The sequence below is a fragment of the Notamacropus eugenii genome, chromosome 4 (genome assembly GCF_028372415.1).
Source record: "Notamacropus eugenii isolate mMacEug1 chromosome 4, mMacEug1.pri_v2, whole genome shotgun sequence".
Taxonomy (NCBI): domain Eukaryota; kingdom Metazoa; phylum Chordata; class Mammalia; order Diprotodontia; family Macropodidae; genus Notamacropus; species Notamacropus eugenii.
This window is the reverse complement of record NC_092875.1, coordinates 162,402,723-162,425,579: the sequence shown is the minus strand read 5'-3', so window position 1 is coordinate 162,425,579 and position 22,857 is coordinate 162,402,723. Positions and strand designations below refer to the sequence as shown.

The 22,857-nt window shown below is 37.1% G+C and overlaps 1 protein-coding gene and 1 pseudogene across 9 annotated transcripts in view; one reads left to right on the top strand and one right to left on the bottom strand.

The window, feature by feature from the left end:
- SLC26A7 (solute carrier family 26 member 7) overlaps positions 1-22,857 on the top strand; it is a 208,851-nt gene that overhangs the window by 142,001 nt on the left and 43,993 nt on the right. For all 9 annotated transcript variants that reach the window (XM_072603588.1, XM_072603587.1, XM_072603586.1 and 6 more), the window contains 2 exons: positions 3,053-3,130; positions 3,946-4,041. In XM_072603588.1, the coding sequence (XP_072459689.1) occupies positions 3,053-3,130; positions 3,946-4,041 (174 nt within the window). The remainder of the gene's footprint in view (positions 1-3,052; positions 3,131-3,945; positions 4,042-22,857) is intronic.
- On the bottom strand, positions 11,606-12,604 carry LOC140500733 (14-3-3 protein zeta/delta pseudogene; annotated as a pseudogene).

Genomic DNA, 22,857 nt, shown 5'->3' with positions numbered 1-22,857 from the left:
CAGACTCACAGGGGGTCAATGACTTACCTAAGGATGTATAATAAGTTCTACGGCAGAACTGGGACTTCAGCTTAAATCTTTTAACCCCCAATCCAAAGCTTATTCCCTTATACCATGTCAGAATTGATCAAACTGCTAATGGTAAATTACTAGAGGTAAAGTTTTAGTTACCTTTTCCATAGAAACAGTTTTCACTTCCCATTTACAGTGTATTAAACTTAATGTAGATCTACATGTCTTGGACTTTATATTCCAAACAAAACAGTATGTTAATTAAAGATAGGTTTTTAAAAAATTTCAATAGACTATATTATTCATTGTGCTTCCATTTTAATGTTATTCAACTTATGAATGATGACAGTGATGGATTATATTGGAGGCAAAATACTTGAACTAGCGGTTATTTTAGACAGCTCATGTAACCACTCTGAACATCAGTTTTCTCATCTGCCACTTAAGGGAGTTGGCTTAGATAGACTCTAAGATCTTGCAGCTTTTACATTTTGGGTCGTTAAATTTTATGGGGTTCAAATTTATCTGATGTATTTCCTGAAAGTTGCTCTCTACACATCTCATTCGTTCCTGACCCTGTCTTCTAATACACTTATGTCTGTGCTCTTCAGTTTGCACAGGAATGTTGATTTCCCACCACTCGCCTGTGCCTGGATTTATTTTTTACCATGTCATCCCAGTGGAATGTATAAGCCTTACTTGTATGCTCAACCACTGAACTCTCATGATATATTCATTGTTGTATTTATGGTCTAAGCAAAAACTCAAAACATATGAAAACACCAAAACATATGAAAACACCAAAACATAAATTCCTCCCATATGATTTCGATATAGAAGTGATTTAGTAGTGTAGAGTGCCTTCTCTTGGCACCTACCATTCCTTTGAATTTCTAGCCAGGTTGATCTTCATATTCAAGGGAGTGATAGGAAGACCTGGCTTCTGAGTTTGCCTCTTGCACATACTAGTTGTCTGATCAAGGACAAACAAGTCACTTACCATTCTCAGTGAGACCTTTACATCTGCTTTGGCATTGTACTCTAAGAACTATGGGACTTTTCCATTTGATTTGCGGTGGAAATTTTCCTTATATGTTGTCCTTGAAAATGGGAACTATTTTTTTCTCTTTGTATCCCCAGTGCTTATCACAATGCTTTGTATATAGTAAATACTTAATAAATGCTTTATTAACTCACACATTCATTCTACATGAGTGGAGGGGGAGCTTCCCAAAGATAGGTTATAATAGATCTTAGCCAAATATGCATGTGTGTTACACACACACACACACATACACACACATATAGATATTAAGGCGCTTCTCTACTTTAGCATATTATGTGTGTATATGTATACATATACATATGTGTGTGTGTGTGTGTGTGTGTATTAACAAAGTGACTGAATGTAGAGGAGCCAGTAGACTCTATCCATCCTCACCATCTAAGGAACTTTGTGCCATCCATTATAGAGGCTGCTTAGTGAGCTGTTAAACTGTAAACACCTTGAGGACAGGAACTCTTGTTTTATTTCAACTTTAAAGCCACCTCAGCACTTAGACCAGTGTCTGCAGGCTGCAGGTGCTTAAGGTGTTTATTGAATTGAATTGGATTGTTAGACTGAGCTGGTTTCCACTTGTCTCCAGATTCTGTTTCCTTTCCTTTGTTTCCCCAACATCAAGAACAGTGCCTTGTTTATAGTTAATAAATGGTCTCTGAGTTGGATTGGATTGGAATACTTAATAAAGGCAAAGGCTCCAAGGCTGGTCCTCTGTCTACCCTGCTATGTTCTGGAAAATTTACTTAAATATTTTTCATTGTAGAAAGCCACTGCTCCAAATCTTTGCTCATCTTTATATATCATCTTGTCAGCTTCATAAATAAAAGATACTTAGAGGAATCCGTGATCTTATTGAGGTATTTTTTCTACCTTTACAGCACACAGTCTGTCTATGCCTTCTCATCCTGAGTCATCTTTGCCCATTATCTTTCAAAAAGATGCTACATAACTATTATATTTTATCATTATCAGTATATGAGTGTTCCAGTTTGCCAATTATTTCACTTTCTTCATGCATGCTAACAGCTGACATTTATAGAGTGTTAAAAGTTCGCCAAACTCTTGACAATCAATCTCATTTGAAAAAATGCTAGATTTAGAGTCAGAGGACCAGAGTTTGAATCCTAGCCCTGTCAGCCTTTTGACCGTGGATAAATAATTTAACCTCAATGGGTCTCAGTTTCCTCCTGCATAAAAATGAGTTTGTTGGATGTAAAGGACCTCTCAGGTCCCTTCTGTCTCTGAATCTATGATTCTATGATTCTAACCAACTATGTGGAGTGATTACAATAATTATTATTCCTATTTTTGTCATTTTCAGTTATGCCTGGCAGTTCATGACCCCATTGGGGGTTTTCTTGGCAAAAATACTGGAGTGGTGACCATTTCCTTCTCCAGCTCATTTTATAGAGGAGGAAACTGAGGCAAACAGGGTTAAGTGACTTGCCCAGAATCACATAGCAGGTCATATTTGAGCTCAGGAAAAAGAGTCTTCCCACGCTCAGACCTAGCACTCTATCCACTGCTTCATCTAGCTGCCACCATCACTAATTTACAAGGAAGGAATCTGAGTCTATACCAGTCAATTAGTCAGAAAAAACTCATTTATTAAGTTTGTTCTGTGTCAGGAATAAATTAAAGAGAAAAGAGGAGGAGGGAGGAAAAGGAAGTGGAAGAAAGGAACTGTTTCTTCCAAAAATAAAACAAATTCTAATGGGACTTGAAGTGATTTGCTTCTGGTCCCATGGCTCTTGAAGAGGCAGAAGTGAAATTTGAATGGAGTACTCTTCAAATGCCAGATCTAGTGCTCTTTCCACTATGCCACGCTACATCTCTGGTGGGTCAGTAGGAGCCTAACAATTCTAAAAATTGTTGACAACTTCTAATGAAACAAAGCTAGGATATCTTGTTTTTTTATAATAATTGAAAAACATTCTGAAAATTTTTTTTAAATGACTATGCTTTTGTTTTATATTTCAGGTGGCTTGCCTGATATCTTGTATTTTGGTCCTGATTGTCATCTATGCAGTAGGACCATTGCTTTACTGGTTGCCCATGGTACAGTATGATTTTTGCTTTAAACTGAAAATCTACATTGGCAGGTCTCTTTATGAATAGCCTCATTATCTTTCCTAGTGAGGCTGAAAGAGGGAACAAGATAATCTCTTTTCGTCCTTGAAATATATTTACACGCAACACCCTGTAACCTTGTTGGCAAATTTTCAAACTGCCCTGCACAGACTAACACATCTCCATACCAGTGGCAATCCAGGGTTCTGGAGAGGTTGCCTCTAATTAATTGCTGTAATTTTCTCATTTGTGAGACGTGAATAATGTCATAGTTAACTTTGAGGGCATTTATTAAGTGTATCGTTAGAGAAATAATAGGAAATGCTAACTATGTGAGTAAAAAATATTAAATATTTCTCATAAGTCTATCAAAACACCTTCTGGAAAAACTTTACACACTTGTGTACATTATTTCTATTATTTATCCTTTTCATTTGCATTGAGCAGATATTCTGTTTCGTTTTATGCTTATATAGTTAGTGAAAAGTTCTTCATAATCAGGAGTCGAGGATATCTCAATGTACCTGCCAACTTAGTAATCTAGCACCTCTCTTATTTTATTGAATGGCACTGATCATGAATACCTTAGGATAGAAGGTTAATATATTACTTCTGAATGGAAGGAAAAGCCTCATTATTGATCTATCCTTTTAAGCAACTCCTCCATCAACATAATGGTTATCTGTATCTCTATCTATACAGCTATCTAAAATAAGTACTATTTATATAAAAATACATAAATATATGTGTATAACTTGAAAGAGCTGCTAATTTTTATTATTAATTTTTTTTCAAATTTGTAGTGTGTTCTTGCAAGTATCATTGTTGTGGGACTGAAAGGGATGCTAATACAGTTTCGGGATTTAAAAAAATATTGGAATGTGGATAAAATAGATTGGGTAAGTAAAATTTGATTGACCTTTTTCTCCCCCTAGTCTTTAAATGTATGTCTTACCAAAGAAAGTCTGGTCCTTCTTTCTCTAGAAAATGGATTTACTGAAATTAGACACAGGTATTTTATAAACTACTAGGATTTTTTTCAAGTACCCAATAATAGCCTAGAAATGTACATTGCCTTTAAAAGAAATGCAGATTGAATTCTGGAAAATTTTAATGTGTAATATGTGGTTTAAGAGCTAATTCAAAGGGATAAGGAATATCCAGTTTGCTTTGTTAATTGATTCTGGAATCAATGTATCAAAGAAATATATGCCAATGGAAATGAAATCATCAATAGCACACAGCAAAGTTCTGCTTTAACTGCTGTGGAATGTGTGCTGCATGAATGCTAGTCCATTTACTTACATTTTTAACAGAAAACAAATACAAAAACTTTTATGGACAGTCTTTCAAACGGAGCACCAGAAGATATAGATTTAGAGCTTGACGAGAATTTACAAGTCATAAAGTCCAGCCCCCTTATTAAATAAATGAGGAAATTTGAGGCACCTTGAGGAAATGAATTGCCGAAGGTCACACAGCCACTAATCCTGGGGCATGATTCAAACCCAGGACTGTATGACTGTATATGTCCAGAGTACTACCTAGCATACAATGCTGCCTCACAGACAACAGCCAAAGAAAATGCCCTTTTTGTCTGTCTGCTATTAAGGTTAATCTGAATGCAGAACCCTATTTGACAGTTTCATATTCAAATTATAAATTTGCTTACAGTAAGGAATTCAGGTAACAATATCACAGTAACAAAATATATGTATCACTGGGGAAAAAAAACCAAAACATAACAAAACAAAACTAAGTTTATCTACCTCTCATTCACGTGAAAGACAGTGAGTGATACGTAATGGATAGAAATCTGCCTCACATCCAAGAAGGCCTAGGTTTGTCTTGCCTTTTACACATACTTGTGTGAAGCTGTATAACCTCTCGGTGCTCTGGTGGTGTCAAACCCCAGTGGAAATGAGAGTCACTAAACCATGCATAGGAGGCAACTAGGTAGCTCAGTGAAAAGAGTGCTGACTCTGAACTCAGGAAGACCTGAGTTCAAATCTCACCTCAGATACCCACTAGTTGTGTGATGCTGGACAAGTCACTTAACCACTGTTCGCCTTAATCCACTGGAGAAGGAAATGGCAAATCACTCCAAGTATCTTTGCCAAAAAAAAGACCCAGATGGGATCATGAAGTGTTGGATGTGACTGAGCAACAACAATAAATCATACATAAAAATGCCTGTAGGCCACATATTGACTTAGAAAACCATACGTTAGCATTATCTATCTTCTGTTGTATTTTTATTTATTTTGTTATGTATTTCCTAATTACATTTTAATCTGATTCCTGCCACTCTCAGGAGTATTGTGGCTTCATGTGGTTGGTGTTTGACACCTCTCTTCTACGCAAGAAGCTGCAGAGAGGTACTCACCTGTATTAGTAGAGGGAATTCTCTCTAATGAGGAAATCCTCCCTTTCTTTCATTCACATCCTCTGAGTGAAAGGATAGTAGATATTATCACAAGCCAGGTCTTAGATGGAGGAGGACCAAAGGTTTGTCCACAAAAGCAGGACTCTTGGGTCAGTGGTTCTCACTTGTCACAAAGGTCTGAGTTGGCTTTTGGCACATTTGTTCCATTTCCCACTCCCTGATAGTCTGGACATTTCCTCTTATCTGACAGCACAGTGTGCTATCCCCAACCCTTTTTAAAAAACATCTGTTAATGACCTACTATGTGCCAACACTGTGCTGAGTGCTTTGTATAAATATTTCATTTAATAATCATAAACTTCTCGTATAAATACACGCATTCTCAGACTCAAAGAATGAAGTTGTTTATTTATAGGTCAATGAAAACTAATGAAAGCTGATACTAGAATGCCTCCAAAGTAATAGGGCCCATCACTGAACAGCCTTTTGCCGGATGCCTGTATACAGTCAGGCACTTACAGATAGATACTTGTGACAGAGCTTCCTTCTTAGCACATAACCGAGACTCAGCAAATGTGAGGAGGATTTTGTGGTCAAACCTCAAATGGTGCCCTTCGCATGGCTAATGAATGCCTGTTAATAGAGTGATAGATGGCTCCTTGGGCTGCCTGTTGAGTGTAGCTTGATACTCTGCCTGTAATTCTCTAATCCCTTACAGCATTGTCAATCCTCATTTTCTGCAGCTTTTCCAGACAAATTGCAGGTTGTCCTTTTACACAACTTTCACTTAACAGTGTCACAGTCAGCAAATTTTCTCTCAGTAGCAAAGAATATTCCCAGAGTTTCTCCATTCTATTTCATTATTCCTGTACCCCTCTCTAGGCTTCTCCCATGTGCTACAGTCTTCATAGCTTTTGTCTCATGAAAACATATCACATCATCAGGAGCACCCAGTTTTCTCTTCACTAGTTGTATAGGGACCACACAGGCTTCCCAGAAGCAACTTCAGGGGCTGCTTCCCTCTCTCAGATCCTTTATTCCACCTCTACAACTTCCTGTGGTATCTTTTAGGAAAGAGAAATCAAAAATAATTTTAGTCAATTTCCCAGCCAAGGGAACAGGTTGGGGAAGTCAAGCTCTATTCTTGGAGGCTTCCCATTTCATGAGAAAAATAATATGGAGTATTTAAGCCTTTGACTTCTTTTTTTAAATTTTATTTTTAGTTTATGGAATAAAACAAGTACTTCCATAACATAGTACAATAAGAAAAAGATGATTGCATATCAAACTGCAAATCTGCTATGTACAATTTGCTATTTCTTCAAATATACAACAGAATTATCATGTAAAAATCAAATAAGAATGAGAAAATATTAGAAAAAAATAAAAACAATTCAAGGAAAGCAGGAAAAGAAATTAACGAGTTGGAAAAAAGATGTACAAAATCATAAGGAAGAAAATAAAAAAGAATTCAAAAATCAAATAAGAGAATGAGGGAAAAGTAGAAAAAAATAGAAGCAATCCAAGATAATGATAAAACGAAAGCCTTTGCCTTATGACTCTTTAGATTAAGATTTTGAGGGAAGGACCTTTTTAACAAGGAAAATCTTGGTGGGTATCCAGGTAGAAAAAGATCTCTGTCTATGTAAAGGTCAATATTGATGGCGTAGTAGAAGACCTGCAGAAGAAACTGATTGTCACTCATTGGAACAAAATTATCCTGAAGAAATATTCCACAGTCTTAAAAGACTGTTTTTCTGGGGGGGGGGGGGGGAGGGTTATGAATTTTGAGATGCAGTATGGTGTAGTAGATGGAATGCTGAATTTGAAGTCAGGAAGATCCAGGTTGAAAGCCTGCCTCCGCTGTGAGACAATAGGCAAGTCACTTATTATGTCTGGGCTTTCATCTAAAACGAGGGGGTTGGACTCCATAACCTCTGAGGTCTCTTTTAGTGCTGAAACTATCATCTTATGACTGGGACGTTTTAGCCATTGAATCATTTTCTCTTAAAATAACCGGAGAACTGAAACAATAAATGTACCAGTGAATCTACCCGTGGTGAGAAATTGATGTATTTGCGGAATATGGAAGTGTTATAGAACTAGAAAGAAAATGAGTATATAGTAATTAGTGTGATTGTTTGCTTGTAAGGAAAATCAACAAATGAAATTGAGACTGTCTTGACATATGTAATGAGTTTGATCAGAGAAAGTTGAATAAATTTATGTTGAATAACTCCTTATTTTAGTAGGATATAAAAGCATGTTTAATAAACCAATGTGACTTAACTGGATCAGCATCTTAATCAGCATCTCACTGATATAAGATATAAGGGGAGTCCATTTCAGAATAAACCCTAGCAACCAACAAGTTTTTATTTAGCACCTATCATGCCAGGCACCATGCCAGGTGCTGTGGATACAAAGACAAAACGGAACCATCCAGTATGATGAAGTGGAAAGAGCAACAGATTTTGGAATCTGAAGCTCAAGGATCACATTTCAGCCCATTCAGGAACTAGAACCTTGGGCAAGTAAGTTAACCTTTCTCAGATTCTTGTACCTTCTTGTAAATGAGAATGATGTTTATGCAGTCTACCTCAAGGGATGAGTCCAAAGAAAACCCTTTGTAAAATGACTGAGTGTTATTTGAATGTGACCTATTACTCTTAGGACTACAGTTATTTGTTCCAAGGAAAATGCTTCCTGATCTGTGATCCGTGATCCACAAAGAACAATTTAAATGCGAGCTGATGGTGGAATTGTTGTTATCAGCCCAATGTTGTGACTCTGGCAACTTGTTGATATAGTCAATAACTAGAAAACTTGGATAGCCTTAGGTAATGACTGCTATTTGAAAAGTAGAATGCTGCTATTTGAAAAAGTAATGTTTATAGGCAATATTTATAGGCTAGTTTGTTTGCGTAACTATGGGTTATCTGTCTTACTACTGCAACTCTGCATAAAAATGGCTAAGAAGCCCACTTTTCAAATGAATCTTGGGCATACCATCCATGTTTGGTGAACATTCCAGTTGGATAATCTGAGTTTCTCACAGTTGCTTGCCAAGCTAATCTTTTGAGTTCGGCAATTGTCTGTGAATCAACAAATACTCAGAATCAACAAATCTGTTTTCTTTCGTATCTGGGTGCTGGATAATAATGTATTGGGGGAAAGCCATGATAAGCATCCAGAAGGGTGACTGGTAGGTGAGAGAGCGAGTACTTTGGCTCTCCCTTCCCACACTTCTGTTTTTGTTATTATGAATGAGGTCAAGAATGTCTAAGTCTGTTAGAAAACTTAATACTCTTGTCAGCTTTCCTAAAAATCAAATGATGTCCAGGCTTCTCTTTGTTTCTCACCCTGTCATTTCTCACCCTGTCATGTTCTTACTGGAGATAGATCAGCAACTTTTGTCAGATGGTCAGTGGCAGGAAGGATTCGTTCAGGTTGTTATTCCCTTGGCTGCTTATCAGCTAATAAGTCTGACACTTTGCTTGCAATAAATACAGCATGTTCTGCCAGCCGCCAGGGGCCCAGACATTACGGTTAGAGGAGGAATCAATCAATCATATATCAGCCCGGCCCAGAGGACTGGCCGTGCTCTGTAGGGGGCAGTGTATGTGATTGGAATTTCCTGACATGGGGCAAAGATTTTGCCTTTTACCTACTGCAGATTGTATGTATTGGTGAAATAAGGAAATATTGACGAGGAAGGCTAAGGCAGTAGGGTCAGAGCCTAGCCAGAGCAATCAGTAAGTACATTCAGAATTCAGACACACAGAAATTGGGTAACATGAAAATGATGCTAATAGTAAGCCAATCTCATTGAAGGTTTAGGCTTCTTATTACCGCTAAGAGCAAGCAGAAAATCTTCTGTTTTGACTTTGAAGTTTTTCACAACATATTTGCAACCTTTCATTCCAGCCTTATTGCACATTATTCCTTCACACTTTATGGTCCAAACACTTTGTCTTTATTATTTTTCCACATATGATTCTCCATTTCATGCGTCTGTACCTTTGTACTGGCTGTTGCCCAACCCTAGAATGTACAACCACTTTCTTTCATGATATTCCCACAGTGTCCCTGTACCTCTTCTACAGATGGTACCCATTACTCCTGTGGAGCTAAACAGGATAGGCCTAACCCCTCTTCCTTATGATGGCACTATACAAATACATGAAAAAACCTCCCATTTTTCCTCTTAAACTATTTCTTCTTCAGGTTAGTCACTCCTAATTCTTTCAACTGATTCTTCTGTGTCATGAGAAGGCAACCATTTTGCCATGGAAATAACAACAAACTTGGAGTCCAAGAATCTGAACTTCAGTTCTGGTACTGCCACTTATGTGATCTGGGGCAATGACTTCACTCCTCTTGGCCTCAGTTTCCTCAACTGTAAAAATTAGAGGGTTTTATTAAATGATCTCTGAGGCCTTTTTCTAGTGCTCAATCTAGGGTGGAATAATCCTGTGACTGTCATCTCTAAGTCCTCAGTCATTTGCTTGCCTGCTCTGAATGCTTCCAGATTACTGTTATTATACCTTTCCCAAACTGCAGCACCCACAACTGCCCTTCATTCTCCACATGTGGTCTGACAATTGTGAAGAACCATGGCACTGCTGTGTCCCTATTTATGGATGCCATGCCTCTAAATGCAGCCAAAATCAAGGCTTCAGTAATTTTCTTGGGTTCATTATTATACTCTTGATTCATTTTGAGCTTACAGTTACCTGCTACTCCTGCATCCTTTTCAGAGTGGCACTCTCCGTGCACTACTCCCCTATCTTTTATGTGTGGAGTTTTCTTTTTGAACCTAAGTGCAAGACTTCATATGTATTTCAGGTAGATTTCACCTTTTAGATTTAGCCCAATATTCTTGCCTATCAAGATCTTTTTTAATTCAGTTTTATTTTTAGTTCCAAATTCTCTCTCTTCTACCTCTCCCTACCCCCAATAAATTGAGAAAGCAAAAAAAGCCCAACCCCAAAGAGACCCAAACCTATTACAAATATGTTATAGTTGTGCTAAGCAAATTCCTCATTAACCAGTTCTCTCCCACACCTATCACTTGCTGAGAAAAAAAGAAAAAGAAAAAAAAGAAAAGATATTATGTTTCCATCCATACTCTGAGTGCATCAGTAATTTCTCTATCTGGAGAAGGGTAACACATTGCATTGTTAGTTTTTTTGAATTGTGGTCATTGTGTTGATCTGAGTACCTAAATCTTTGAAAATTAATTGTGTTGACCGTACTGTTGTTATTGTATAAATTGTTCTCCTGGTTCTGTTCAGTTCCCTTTCTATCAGTTCGACAAGTCTTCCCAGGTTTCTCTTTCTTTTTTTTCCATTCATAAAACTTTTATTCCACTTATATCAACTTAATATACATGTTCTTAACAGTTATGGTTGGATTGTTCATGAAAATTTCATAAGACATTAAGCAAAGCCAGCCATCATCTCAAGTTATTTTCCTGTTAACTATTTTTACAGCACATGCATGTTAGGTAAGTATCAAAAAAAATCACAAAAGCAAAAAACCTAAAAAAAGTTAAATACATGAGTTTTTTTTAGTTTTACTGCTGTGGTTGACATACAGCGACTTTATGAATATCAAGCAATTCATTTTTACTGCATCTTTACTTGTACGCTTGTTCTTAGGTTGCCTAAACCATTTAAATACAAATAAAATGAGTGTAGCAAAAATAATGAAAACAAACAGCAGGTAACTTTACATACAATGGAATATGAACCTTTTCTGCCCTTCTCCAGAGTAAATTGACTGGGTTAAAACTTTGTCTTAAGGAACACTTTTGCAACTGCAATCATAAAGGTGTAGACGTTGAGATTGTGTATTCCACAGATACACATGGAATGACATGTAATATCTATGGGACATCTGTTTCTACCACAGCCATGAGTGCTCCAACCCTAAAGTACCCACAATAACTACACCTGTGGCTGGAACCAATTATCCTTTTATCCCCCAACCATGACAAACCAATATGTAGACAATTTTCTTTGCTTAGACATGGAAACTGTTTTAACATTGGCCTTGTGAAATCACAATGTATATGCCAAACATGTAAAATGTGCATAAAAATTCCATATCCCCATATTGGTTACCTCAGATGAAAACAGGTAACTCCCCAAATGTTAACTGGCTCTAATCCCCTAATATTAAACATAAAAACCACATGAGAAATATAGATATCCAAATAGAAATAACATAAACCTGTCATAAATCGTAAACAGAAACTATTTGTGGGACATCATAGATGACAAATGGTCTACTGTGTAAATTTTAGAATGAGGCAGACAAAAGTTGGAAGGCTGGTTAATTCTCCCCTTCTCCTGCTTCAGCTTCATCTCCTTGGGTATCTGATGTCCACAATGTCAAGTTGTCTCTCAGTAACTGCATTATTAATGTGCTGTCTTTGTATGATTCTTCATTTAATGTATGAAGTTCAGCAATGGCTTCATCCAAAGCTGTCTTTGCAAGGGAGCAGGCTTTCTCTGGAGAGTTCAGGATCTCCTAATAGAACACAGAGAAGTTCAAAGCCAGACCAAGTCTTACAGGATGTGTTGGTTGTATCTCCTTTTTGCTAATTTCACATGCTTCTTGATATGCTTGTTGGGATTGATGCACTATTTCTTTCTTGTCATCACCAGCAGCAACCTCAGCCAAATAACGACAGTGTTCTCCTTTCATTTTCAAATAGAAAACTTTGCTTTCTGCTTGTGAAGCATTAGGAGTCAAGAACTTTTCCAACAGAGACAGTACATCATTGCAGATATCTCTTAGTTCGATCTCAGTTTTCTCTCTGTATTCTCGGGCCATCTGCTGTTTTTTCTCAGCACCTTCCCTCTTTTGCTTAATATTTGAATACAACCCTCCAAGATGACCTTTGGGCCCCTATGACATTTTTGTAAGCAACAGAGAGAAGATTCACCTCGTCATTGGATAATTCAGCTTCTTGCTCAGTTACAGACTTCATGCAGGCTGCCATGTCATCATATCTCTCAGCCTGCTCAGCCAATTTGGCCTTCTGCACCAGCTCATTTTTATCCATGACTGATGCCCAGAGTGTCAGTGGACGGACGGACACGGGGTTCAGCAGTCTCTGGGCGGTGGCAGTGGCATTCCCAGGTTTTTCCCTTCATTATTTCTTACAGCACAATAGTATTCCATTACATTCATATACATATATCACAACATATTCATCTATTCCATAGAAATTCCCTCAGTATCCAGTTCTTTGCCATTACAAAAAGAGCTGCTGTAAATAATTTTTGAACATAATGTTCCTTTTTCAGTTTTATCAGCTTTTAAAATCCTGTCATCTAACATTTTATTTATCCCTCTCATTACTGTGTTATCTGCAGATTTGATCAGTATGCCATCTATCCTTATCCAAATTAATGATAAAAATGTTAGAACCAATCCCTGATTCCTGAAGTATACCACTGGAGATCTTCTTCAAAGGTGATATTGCATCATTGATAATTACTTGTTGGATCTAACTATTCCACCAATTCTCTCTCCACTTAATGGGACCGTTGCTTAGTATACATTTCTCTATTGTTCCCGTAAGAATAGCAAGAGACACTTTGTCAAATGGTTTGCCTAAATTGAAATGAACTATTATCCATAGTCTTTCTAGTGTAATAACCTTGTCAAACAAAAAAAGGAAATAAGATTAGTTGGAAATGACCTGGTTTTTTTTCCCTTCCATTCTGCATGTCTCTTTATGTTTTAGATGTTTCTCAGGTATAGCTAACTGTTGGGTTTTTTTAAATTATTAATTAATTTATTTTAAGTTTTCAACATTCATTTCCGTAAAATTTTGAGTTCCAAATTTTCTCATCTCTCCCCTCCTCCCCAAAATGCCGAGCATTCTGATTACCCCTTCCATCAATCTGCCCTCCCTTCTAGCATCCCTCCCTTCCCTTATCTCCATCTTCTCTTTTGTCCTGTAGAGCAAGATAAATTTCTATACCCCATTACCTGTATTTCTTATTTCTCAGTTGTATGCAAGAACAATACTCAACATTTGTTCCTCAAAGTTTGAGTTTCAGCTTCTCTTCCTTCTTCCCTCCCCACCCATCCCCACTGAGAAGGCAAGCAATTCAATATAGGCTATATATGCGTAGTTTTGCAAATGACTTCCATAATAGTCATGTTGTGTAAGACTAACTATATTTCCTTCCATCCTATCCTGCCCCCCACTTCTTCTATTCTCTCTTTTGACCTTCTCCCTCGACAAGAGTGTTTACTTCTACTTGCTCCTTCCTCCCATTTGCCCTCCCTTCCATCATCATAACCCCCACCCTTCTTATCCCATTCTCCCCTATTTTCCTGTATTGTAAGATAGATTTTCATACCAAATTAGTGTGCATGTTCTTCCTTCCTTGAGCCAAATGTGATGAGAGTAAACTTCACTTTTTCCCTCTCACCTCCCCCCTTTTCCTCTCCATTGAAAAGGCTTTTTCTTGCCTCTTTAATGAGAGATAATTTGCCCCATTCCATTTCTCCCTTTCTGCTCTCAATATATTCCTCTCTCACCCCTTAATTTTATTTTTTTAGATATGATCCCTTCCTATTCAACTCACCCTGTGCTGTGTGTGTGTGTGTGTGTGTATGTGTGTGTGTGTGTAATCCCAGCAGCTACCCAGATACTGAGAAAGGTTTTAAGAGTTACAAATTTTATCTTTCCATAGGAATATAAACAGTTCAACTTTAGTAAGTCCCTTATGATTTCTCTTTCCTGTTTACCTTTTCATGCTTCTCTTGATTCTTGTGTTTTAAAGTCTAATTTTCTGTTCATTTCTGGCCTTTTCATCTAGAATGCTTGAAAATCTTCTGTTTCATTAAAAGACCATTGTTTCTCCTGAAGTATTATACTCAGAGGAGTATGATTCCCTCCAGATAGGTGATTCTTGGTTTTAGTCTTAGTTCCTTTGGCTTCTGGAATATCATATTCCATGCCCTTCAATCCCTTAATGTAGAAGATGCTAGATCTTGTGTTATCTTGATTGTACTTCTACAATACTTGAATTGTTTCTTTCTGGCTACTTGCAATATTTTGTCCTTGACCTGGTAACTGGAATTTGACTACAATGTTCCTAGGAGTTTCTCTTTTCAGATTTCTTTCAGGAGGTGATTGGTGAATTCTTTCAATATTTATTTTTCTCTCTGGTTCTAGAATATCAGGGCAGTTTTCCTGGATAATTTCATGAAAGATGATGTCTAGACTCTTTTTTTGGTCATGGGTTTCAGGTAGTCCCATAATTTTTATAAATTGTCTCTCCTGGTTCTATTTTCCAGGTCAGTTGTTTTTCCAATGAGGTATTTCACATTGTCTTCCATTTTTTCATTCTTTTGGTTTTGTTTTGTGATTTCTTGGTTTCTCATAAAGTCATTAGCTTCCATCTGTTCCATTCTAATTTTTAAAGAACTATTTTCTTCATCGAGCTTTTGAACCTCCTTTTCCATTTGGCTAATTCTGCTTTTTAAAGCTTTCTTCTCCTCATTGGCTTTTTAAAGCTCTTTTCCCAATTGAGTTAACCTATTTTTAAAGGTGTTATTTCCTTCAGCATTTTTTTTGAGTCTTCTTTAGCAAGCTGTTGACTTATTTTTCATGATTTTCTTGCATCTCTCTCATTTCTCTTCCCAATTTTTCCTTCATCTCTCTTACTTGATTTTCAAAATCCTTTTTGAGCTCTTCCATGGCCTGAGATCATTGAATATTTATTTTGAATGTTTGGAATACAGAAGCCTTGATTTCTGTCTTACCCTGGTGGTAGGCATCATTCTTCCTCATCTGAAAGGATGGGAGAAGATACCTGTTCACCAGGAAAGTAATCTTCTATGGTCTTATTTTTTTTCCCTTTTTTGGGCATTTTCCCAACCAGTTACTTTTTCAAGAGTAGGGTATACTTTGGGGACCTATAATATCTCAGTTGCTCCAGTGTGGCACAGTCTGCACACTGATGTGGGAGCTGCGAATAGTAGAATTTCCTCTCCACAACAGCCTTACCTCCAGTTCTGCCACACCAGCACTCAGGGCTGAGGTTCAGATCAGCTGCTCAATTTCCCTAGGGGCTTTAGGATGAGGTCTACAGCAGTGGATGTGGGCTGCTGCCTGCTGTGGGAGGTGCTGCTGCCTGGGGCCAGAGCCATGGGGGGGACCTTGCGCCCTTCTCAGCCAGCTGAAAAAGCCCTCTCACTGACCTTTGGTGCCTGTGGGTTGATGGATCTGTGAACCACCACTGCTGCCACTGGGGATTCCCCCTGAGGCCTACTGTGGTCTTCCTCCTGTACAGGGGCCAAGGCTGGCTGGGCAGTGCTCCATTCCGCATCTGGTGGGACAGACCTTTCCTGTCCGCCTTCCAGGTCAGCCTGGGCTGAAAGTCTCCTCAATTCCATCGTTTTGTGGCTTCTGCTGCTCTAGAATTTGTTGAGAGTCATTCTTTACAGGAATTTTATGGGCTGTGGGGGAAGAACTAGAGTATATGAGTCTTTCTGCTCTGCCCCTCCCCCCCAACTGTTGGGGTTTTAAGAAATAATTTATGCCACTTTATTTCATTTTACTGGATTATTTAATCAATTTTTACTTAAAGCTATAGGGGTTTTTGTTTGTGTTTTTCTCCATTTATTTGTTTTGTATTAATATCTCCTCCTTTCCCTCTTTTTAAATCAGTGCTCATGTGATTAGTTTTGCTTGCATTAATGTTAATTTTGCCAATTCCCTCAGGTTCTGTCTCACATAACCATTTATCTGGTCTATCTCAAGTTCCTTGAATTTATTTAGATTACTATTTTTCTCTTCTTTATTTATTTCCCCTCCTTTTAACCGTAAACACCCTCCCCATCCAAATAAGCATATAGTTGCGAGTCCTCTATTGCACTTAAGTTAGTATTTTGTGGCACCCTTGTCCGATTCACTTTATTTTGTTCTTTTTCTATTATTCTTAATTTGTTCTTAATACTATTCTTATCTGTGCTATTCTGAAATCTATTTCCCACTAATAGAATATGTATATATATTCATATATAGATGTGTATATATATATATATATATACGTATATATATAGTGCATAGAGATATATGTATAAAGTTCCTTAATTTTTTTTAATGACTCTCCCATGAAAAGAATTCAGTAATACAAAAGTTAAGCTCACTTCTGTAGCCCATTCCTGTGTTAATACATATTCTTATGTTAGCTATAACAGAATCCAAACTTATCTTTATTGTTCTTTGTTTGCTGTATGTTCTTTGTTTATTTTTGGAAGGACTTTTGTCTGCTGTGCTTACCTCTTAGAAATACTAATTCATGAATGAGGCAATTACTTCTTAGCATCATCATAAACACTTAGCCCTCTCCAAGCCCAGCACATCCTATCTTTGGACATTTGACACTTGCTACCTACGTGCTTACAATCGAGGAGACCCATACATCCTCTCTTCTCTAGTGGGATATTCTTACTCAGAGAAGCTGGTCAACAAAGACGTTCCTTCTTTCCAAACAAATCCATTGTAAAATTCATGCTGTTGAAATGAGTTTATGTCATTCTTTTGTTTCCATTTCTATTATGAGCCCAGCTACCCATTCTCTACGTATATATGGATCTCTTTTTAAGTTCCTCTGAGCTTTATGATTCTTAGATCTTTTTCTCCCTTGATGTTCTCACTTTGTTTTTTCTATTAACCCTTAGTGATATTTCTTTCTTTCTTTTTTGGGGGGTGGGGAACAGTAGCTTTGTCTTGCCCTACTCACACTACAGAAATAATTTTATTGTTTATGCTTTTCTCAATAATTCTTCTTATTTATCTTTCTTGTTTTTTCATGTTTGGAATGTCTATAATGTGCATGCTCTATACATTTCAGGTTTCCTTGACTGGAATGATTCAGATGCTTCCTTTCTGTTCAAGATCCATATGTTTGGTTTAAAGAAAATAATTGTTATGCTTAACTTTGTAGGAAATATATACAGACATGTATGTATATATCACATATTGGGATATATTGCAAAAAGCAATTATAAACATACACACGTACATACATACAAACACACATATATACACATGTATATCAGAAAAGATATATTACAAAAAGCAAAGGCACTTGGGGTGTACCAATTATATATTTGCAAATATATAGTTTATATATATATACATATGCATTTGATATCAAAATTGTGGAATTGAATCATTATGTGCCTTGGACCTTCAAGTTGGAGGTTTTCTTTGTCGGTTATCTGTAGATTCTATCAATCATGGTATCATAGATCTAGAGATAAGAATTAAAGGTCATCTAGTCCACACTCTCACCTCTCAAATTATAGTTTAAAAAAGTAGACTAAAAGAGCGTAGGTGACTTTCTCAAGTGATAGGGTCAAGATTTGAATTTAGGTCTTATGATTCCAAACTTGTTCCCTTTTCTAAAATCACATACTGATTCCTGTTACATTGTCATTTGTTTTTAAAATTTCTAGGCAGTTTTCTTGTATTTTGGCTCATATAGAATTCACATTTTTTCAAATTTGGTTTATGGTTTTCTTCTGTTAATTTTTTCCTTTTCTGTATTTTTGAATTCTGCATCTTTCATTCCCTTTCTCAAAGCCTCTGCTTGCATATATTCTCCGTCATGCATTCCAAGTTACCTGCTCCTTATTTATTTTACCTTTGAAAATTCTGATTTCTGACCTACTCTTCCTCTTAATGTCATCTTTTAAAAGTTTTATTTATCTTTTGAATAATTCTGGAAATTTTTATTGCTGTTGTAACACAAGCACTGGGAATTCCAAAGAATGTGTTATCTTGGTTTTTTTTTTTTTCTTCAGAAGGTTTTGGTTTGGTTTTTTGAAGCATTACTTATTCAATCTGTTTTGGCCTGTTTTTAAATGTTTACTGAATTTTCCTTCTGTCTTCATGAGTTTTACTGTTGGTTTGTATCCTTAGGAGATGGACATATCCTTTGTGTTTGACTTTCTTTTTCTCTATGATATTTCTTTTATTACTCACAGTTTATCTCAGACATCTGTTCTCACAGTCTGGCCTCTTCCCCTTCCATTGCCCACACTTTCTCCAGCATAGACTTCAGAGACTCCTCTGGTTAGGAGTTGTAGAGTCTCAGCTTGACTCTACCTTGTGGAAATTTTACCAGGGAAGTATAAGAGAAAATATTGTCGTATTTTTCAAAAAGGGAAGAGAGATGAGACTTAAAATATAAGCTAATGAGCTTGATTCGAATTCTTGTCAAAATTCTGGAAATGATTATTGAAACAATGGTTAATAATAATCATCTAGAAGATGAAGCAGTAACCACAGAAAGTAAACATGGCTTTTCCTAAAGCATAGAATACTATTCCCTTTCATCTACACCACCACTTTTCCTCTCACCTTGTGCTTTCATTCATTTTATCATGTACATGGACAAGCTCAATGTTTTTTGGTTCTTTTGTGAATGTGGAGGGTTTAAAGTGAATTATTTTCTTGAGGGAACTGGGTAGAGCCCCCATACCCCCCAGCCTCAACAGAACCTTAAAACTAAAGTTTACCACGTTGTCTGTGCTAGCTGTCCTCAATGCATGGGAGGGTTGGGAGATTGCAGGTGATTGGAAACTTTAGGGCATTGGACTCCCTTGTCATTTCACAAGGCTATATGTAGTATGGAGGCCAATCATATTATCCCCTTGTTGATGGAATTTTAACAATTGTAGATTTGGAGTGTTTTTTTCTGGTTTTGCTATTGTTGGAGAAGAAGAGTTATATTTGAAATATGTATCCTGCTATGTGGTTATTACTTCATCTTCTAGATAATTATTAACTATTGTTTTAATAATAATTTCTAGAATTTTGACAAGAATCAGAATCAAGCTCATTAACTTATAGTTTATAGTCCCAACTCTTCTATTTTTGGAAAAATATCACAATATTTTCCTTAATGAAAGCCTTCTAGTGCTTTTTACATTCTTCATCTTTAGGATGTTACTAATAGTGGCTCAGCAATGACATGTACCAATTTTTTCAGAGTAACCTGGGATGTCATTCTCCTGGTTTATATGATTTGAACACATCTAAGAAAGCTGAATGCTATCTTAGTAGCAGCTAGGTGGCCCAGTGGATACAGTGCTAGACTTGGAGTCAGGAGGACATGAGTTTAAACCTGGCCTCAGATCCTTATTAGCTATGTGACTTTGAACAAGTCTCTTAATCTCTGTTTGTCTCAATATCCTTAACTATGGAAAGGAGATCTTAATAGTATGTGCCTTCCAGTGTGGTTGTGAGGATCAAATGAAATAATGCTTGTACAACACTTAGCACAGTGCTTGCACCATGTAGGTCTTATATAAATACTAGATATTAACATCTCCCTGTGTATTGTGGGTTTCAGTTTCCTATCAGCCATTTTTGTTCAATCCTTTGCACTTCAAAGCTCCTTCTTGGAAAATAAAATAGAAGAATTGAGTAAATTAATTGGTCCTTACCTAGAAGCCTATCATTCAACCATGTACCTTCTGATACTGAAACCAATATTTTACCCTCTATAGTACTGCTCAGTCTTACTTAAAATTAAAATTGGTATGCTTTTCAGAAATATTCTACCACCATATGTGGTGACACAGTTTACTAAATGACTTCCCTGAAATCTGGGAAGTCGATATAGCTTCCAAAGGCATTCATTTGCCTGTAGGAATTACTTTAGGCTTTGAGGAGGAAAAAAAAGTAATTTCTAGGCAGGTCTGAAAATAGCATTAAAAAATATAACCAGATTGGACCAAAAGATTTGATTGATCTTAGATGCCACCCCCTGTTTGTGTAACTCCATTACTGACTAGGAGCAAGACTTTCAGTTCACCACCATAAGCCAAATCACCAACGAAAGGAGGGGGGGAGTTCAGATCACTCAGGTTGTTGTTGTTTGTTTTTTATTTTCCTGCAATATTTTCCGGATGCATAGGACATGGGTAAAATTCACAATGACTATGATCATTTAGATTCTGTTTTAGAGTAAGGGTCAAAGACATAGCATGATATAATGCTGGGGTTCTTGACATGAGGTCCTTGGTTTTGCTTAATATTTTTATAATTACATTCCAATATAATGGTTTCCTTTATAATCCTATGTTTTATTTTGAACTTTTAGAAACATTATTCTGGGAATGGCTCCATATGCTATGCCAGACTGCCAAAGAGGTCCATGACATGCACAAAAAGGTTAAGAACTCCTAGAGTTCTTGACCTGGCATCAGGAAGACCTAAGTCCAAATCTGGATTTAGTCACTTACTAGGTGCGTGACCCTGGGCAAGTCACTTAACCTTGTTTGCCTCAATTTCATCATCTGTAAAATGAGCTGGAGAAGGAAATGACAGACCACTCCAATAACTGCCAAGAAAACCCCAAGTGGGGTCCCAGAGTGTCTGAAATGATGGGAACAACTGAATAACAACAAAAGAGTAATGGATAAAAACTGACTTAAATTCAAGTTCTACCTCTGACGCATGCTAGTCATGTGACCCTGGTCAAATCACTTAATATGTCTTTGCCCCCAGATAACCCTGTTATTTGATAGAATAGCAGAGCTAATGCAGATCTACACTGGTGGAGGGAGGTTTTTCATCAGGATATCAACAGTCCATTTCTTCTCCTCATCCCATGTTCCCCAAATGATCTAAGACTAGTGGAATGTTTTTCACAGGTTAATACCTTTTGGAAGATAATAATACTTGTCCCACCTCACCTACAATACTGGCCTAAAGGGTAAATGAAAATGAAGTGCTTTATAATCATAAAGAGCTATATAAGGTGAATCATTATTATTACTTAAGCATGTGCAGTTGCATTTCAAAATTATACAGTTGTGAGGGACTGCTGAAATATGTGATTGGCACAGAACAGCTGAATCCTACTACTGGAATAAGGCTGAAGATGATGATTCGTAATAAGCACTCTTTCAGGAGAGTATAATCTAGTAGCAACGACTGTGGGTAACAGTGTCTTAACCATTTCCAACTTTGTATCTCAAAATGTTTGTTTCCTCCAAATCACGGGGGACTTTTATAAACCTCCTTGAGTTGGTATCAAGGCATCTGCTTCCCAAGCTGCCTTGTGATTAAGTTTTTTCTGTAGTTTGACGTCCATGAAAAACACAGACAAATAGAAAACATGTTTAAAAGTAGAAAATTCAGTGCATCTGGGCAGAGTCAAGTCTAGGGATGTAGGTATGTGCAACAATATAGATACAATATATACATACAAATATGATATTGGGACACAAAAAATGATGATTGTTAACATCACTTGAAATGCACATAGTTTTATTACAGAATCAAAGAAATTGAAGACACTCCGAAGGTCAGCTAATCCAACCCATACTTGAACAAGAATTCCCTCCACTACTTGCTCAACAAATGCTCATTTCATGTAGGGATTTCTATTGATGAAGCACCAGCCCCTTTCTAAGGAGATCCATTCCACTTTGGGAAGTTTTTCATCGCTTTCTCTGTAGAGTCATAGACTTGAATGTTACTGATAAGTACCAGCTTGGGGGAGGAGAATTTATCTGATATGCAATAACAGTAGTATTGTTTATAATTGTTTATAATAAAATAAAAGACCAATAGTTCAGTTAGCAAGCATTTGTTAAGCTTCTCCTGCGTCCCAGGCTTTGTGCCAAGTGTTAGAAACATAACACAAAAACCGAAAGAGTCTTTGTGCTCAAAACGTTTATGTTCTACTAGGGGGCTGTAATATGTTCATATATGACTAAAGAGGTGATAAATACACAGAATGGTGTTCCCCTTTAGATTCCTGGAAATTTTAAAACCATAAGGGACAAATTTTAGAGGCAGTATAAGGGCCCTTCCCATCTAGAATACATTTGCACCTTGTAAAGGATGAGCCCCTTTTAGATGTGAGTGGATCATTTTGAACCTTGTAAAGGATATACAATTTTAAGTAGGCTTGTTTGCCCATGTAAAGAATATGAGGCTTTGAGTGGCTCATTTGCATATCATGAGGAATAGAATGTCTAGCCACCTTTTCCTCACTCACTCATTTGCATTTCAGTCGTTTTCAGTCCTGTCAAACTTTTTGTGACCCCATTTGGGGTTTTCTTGGCTACGATACTAGAGTGGTTTGCCATTTCCTTTTTCAGCTTATTTTACAGATGGAAAAACTAAGGCAAACAGGGTTAAGTGACTGGCCCAGAGTTGCATAGCTAGTAAGTGTCTGAAGCCAGATTTGTGCTCAAGAAGATGAGTCTTCCTGATTCCAGGTTGAGTGCTTTATCTACTGTGTCACCTCACTGCCCCTCATTT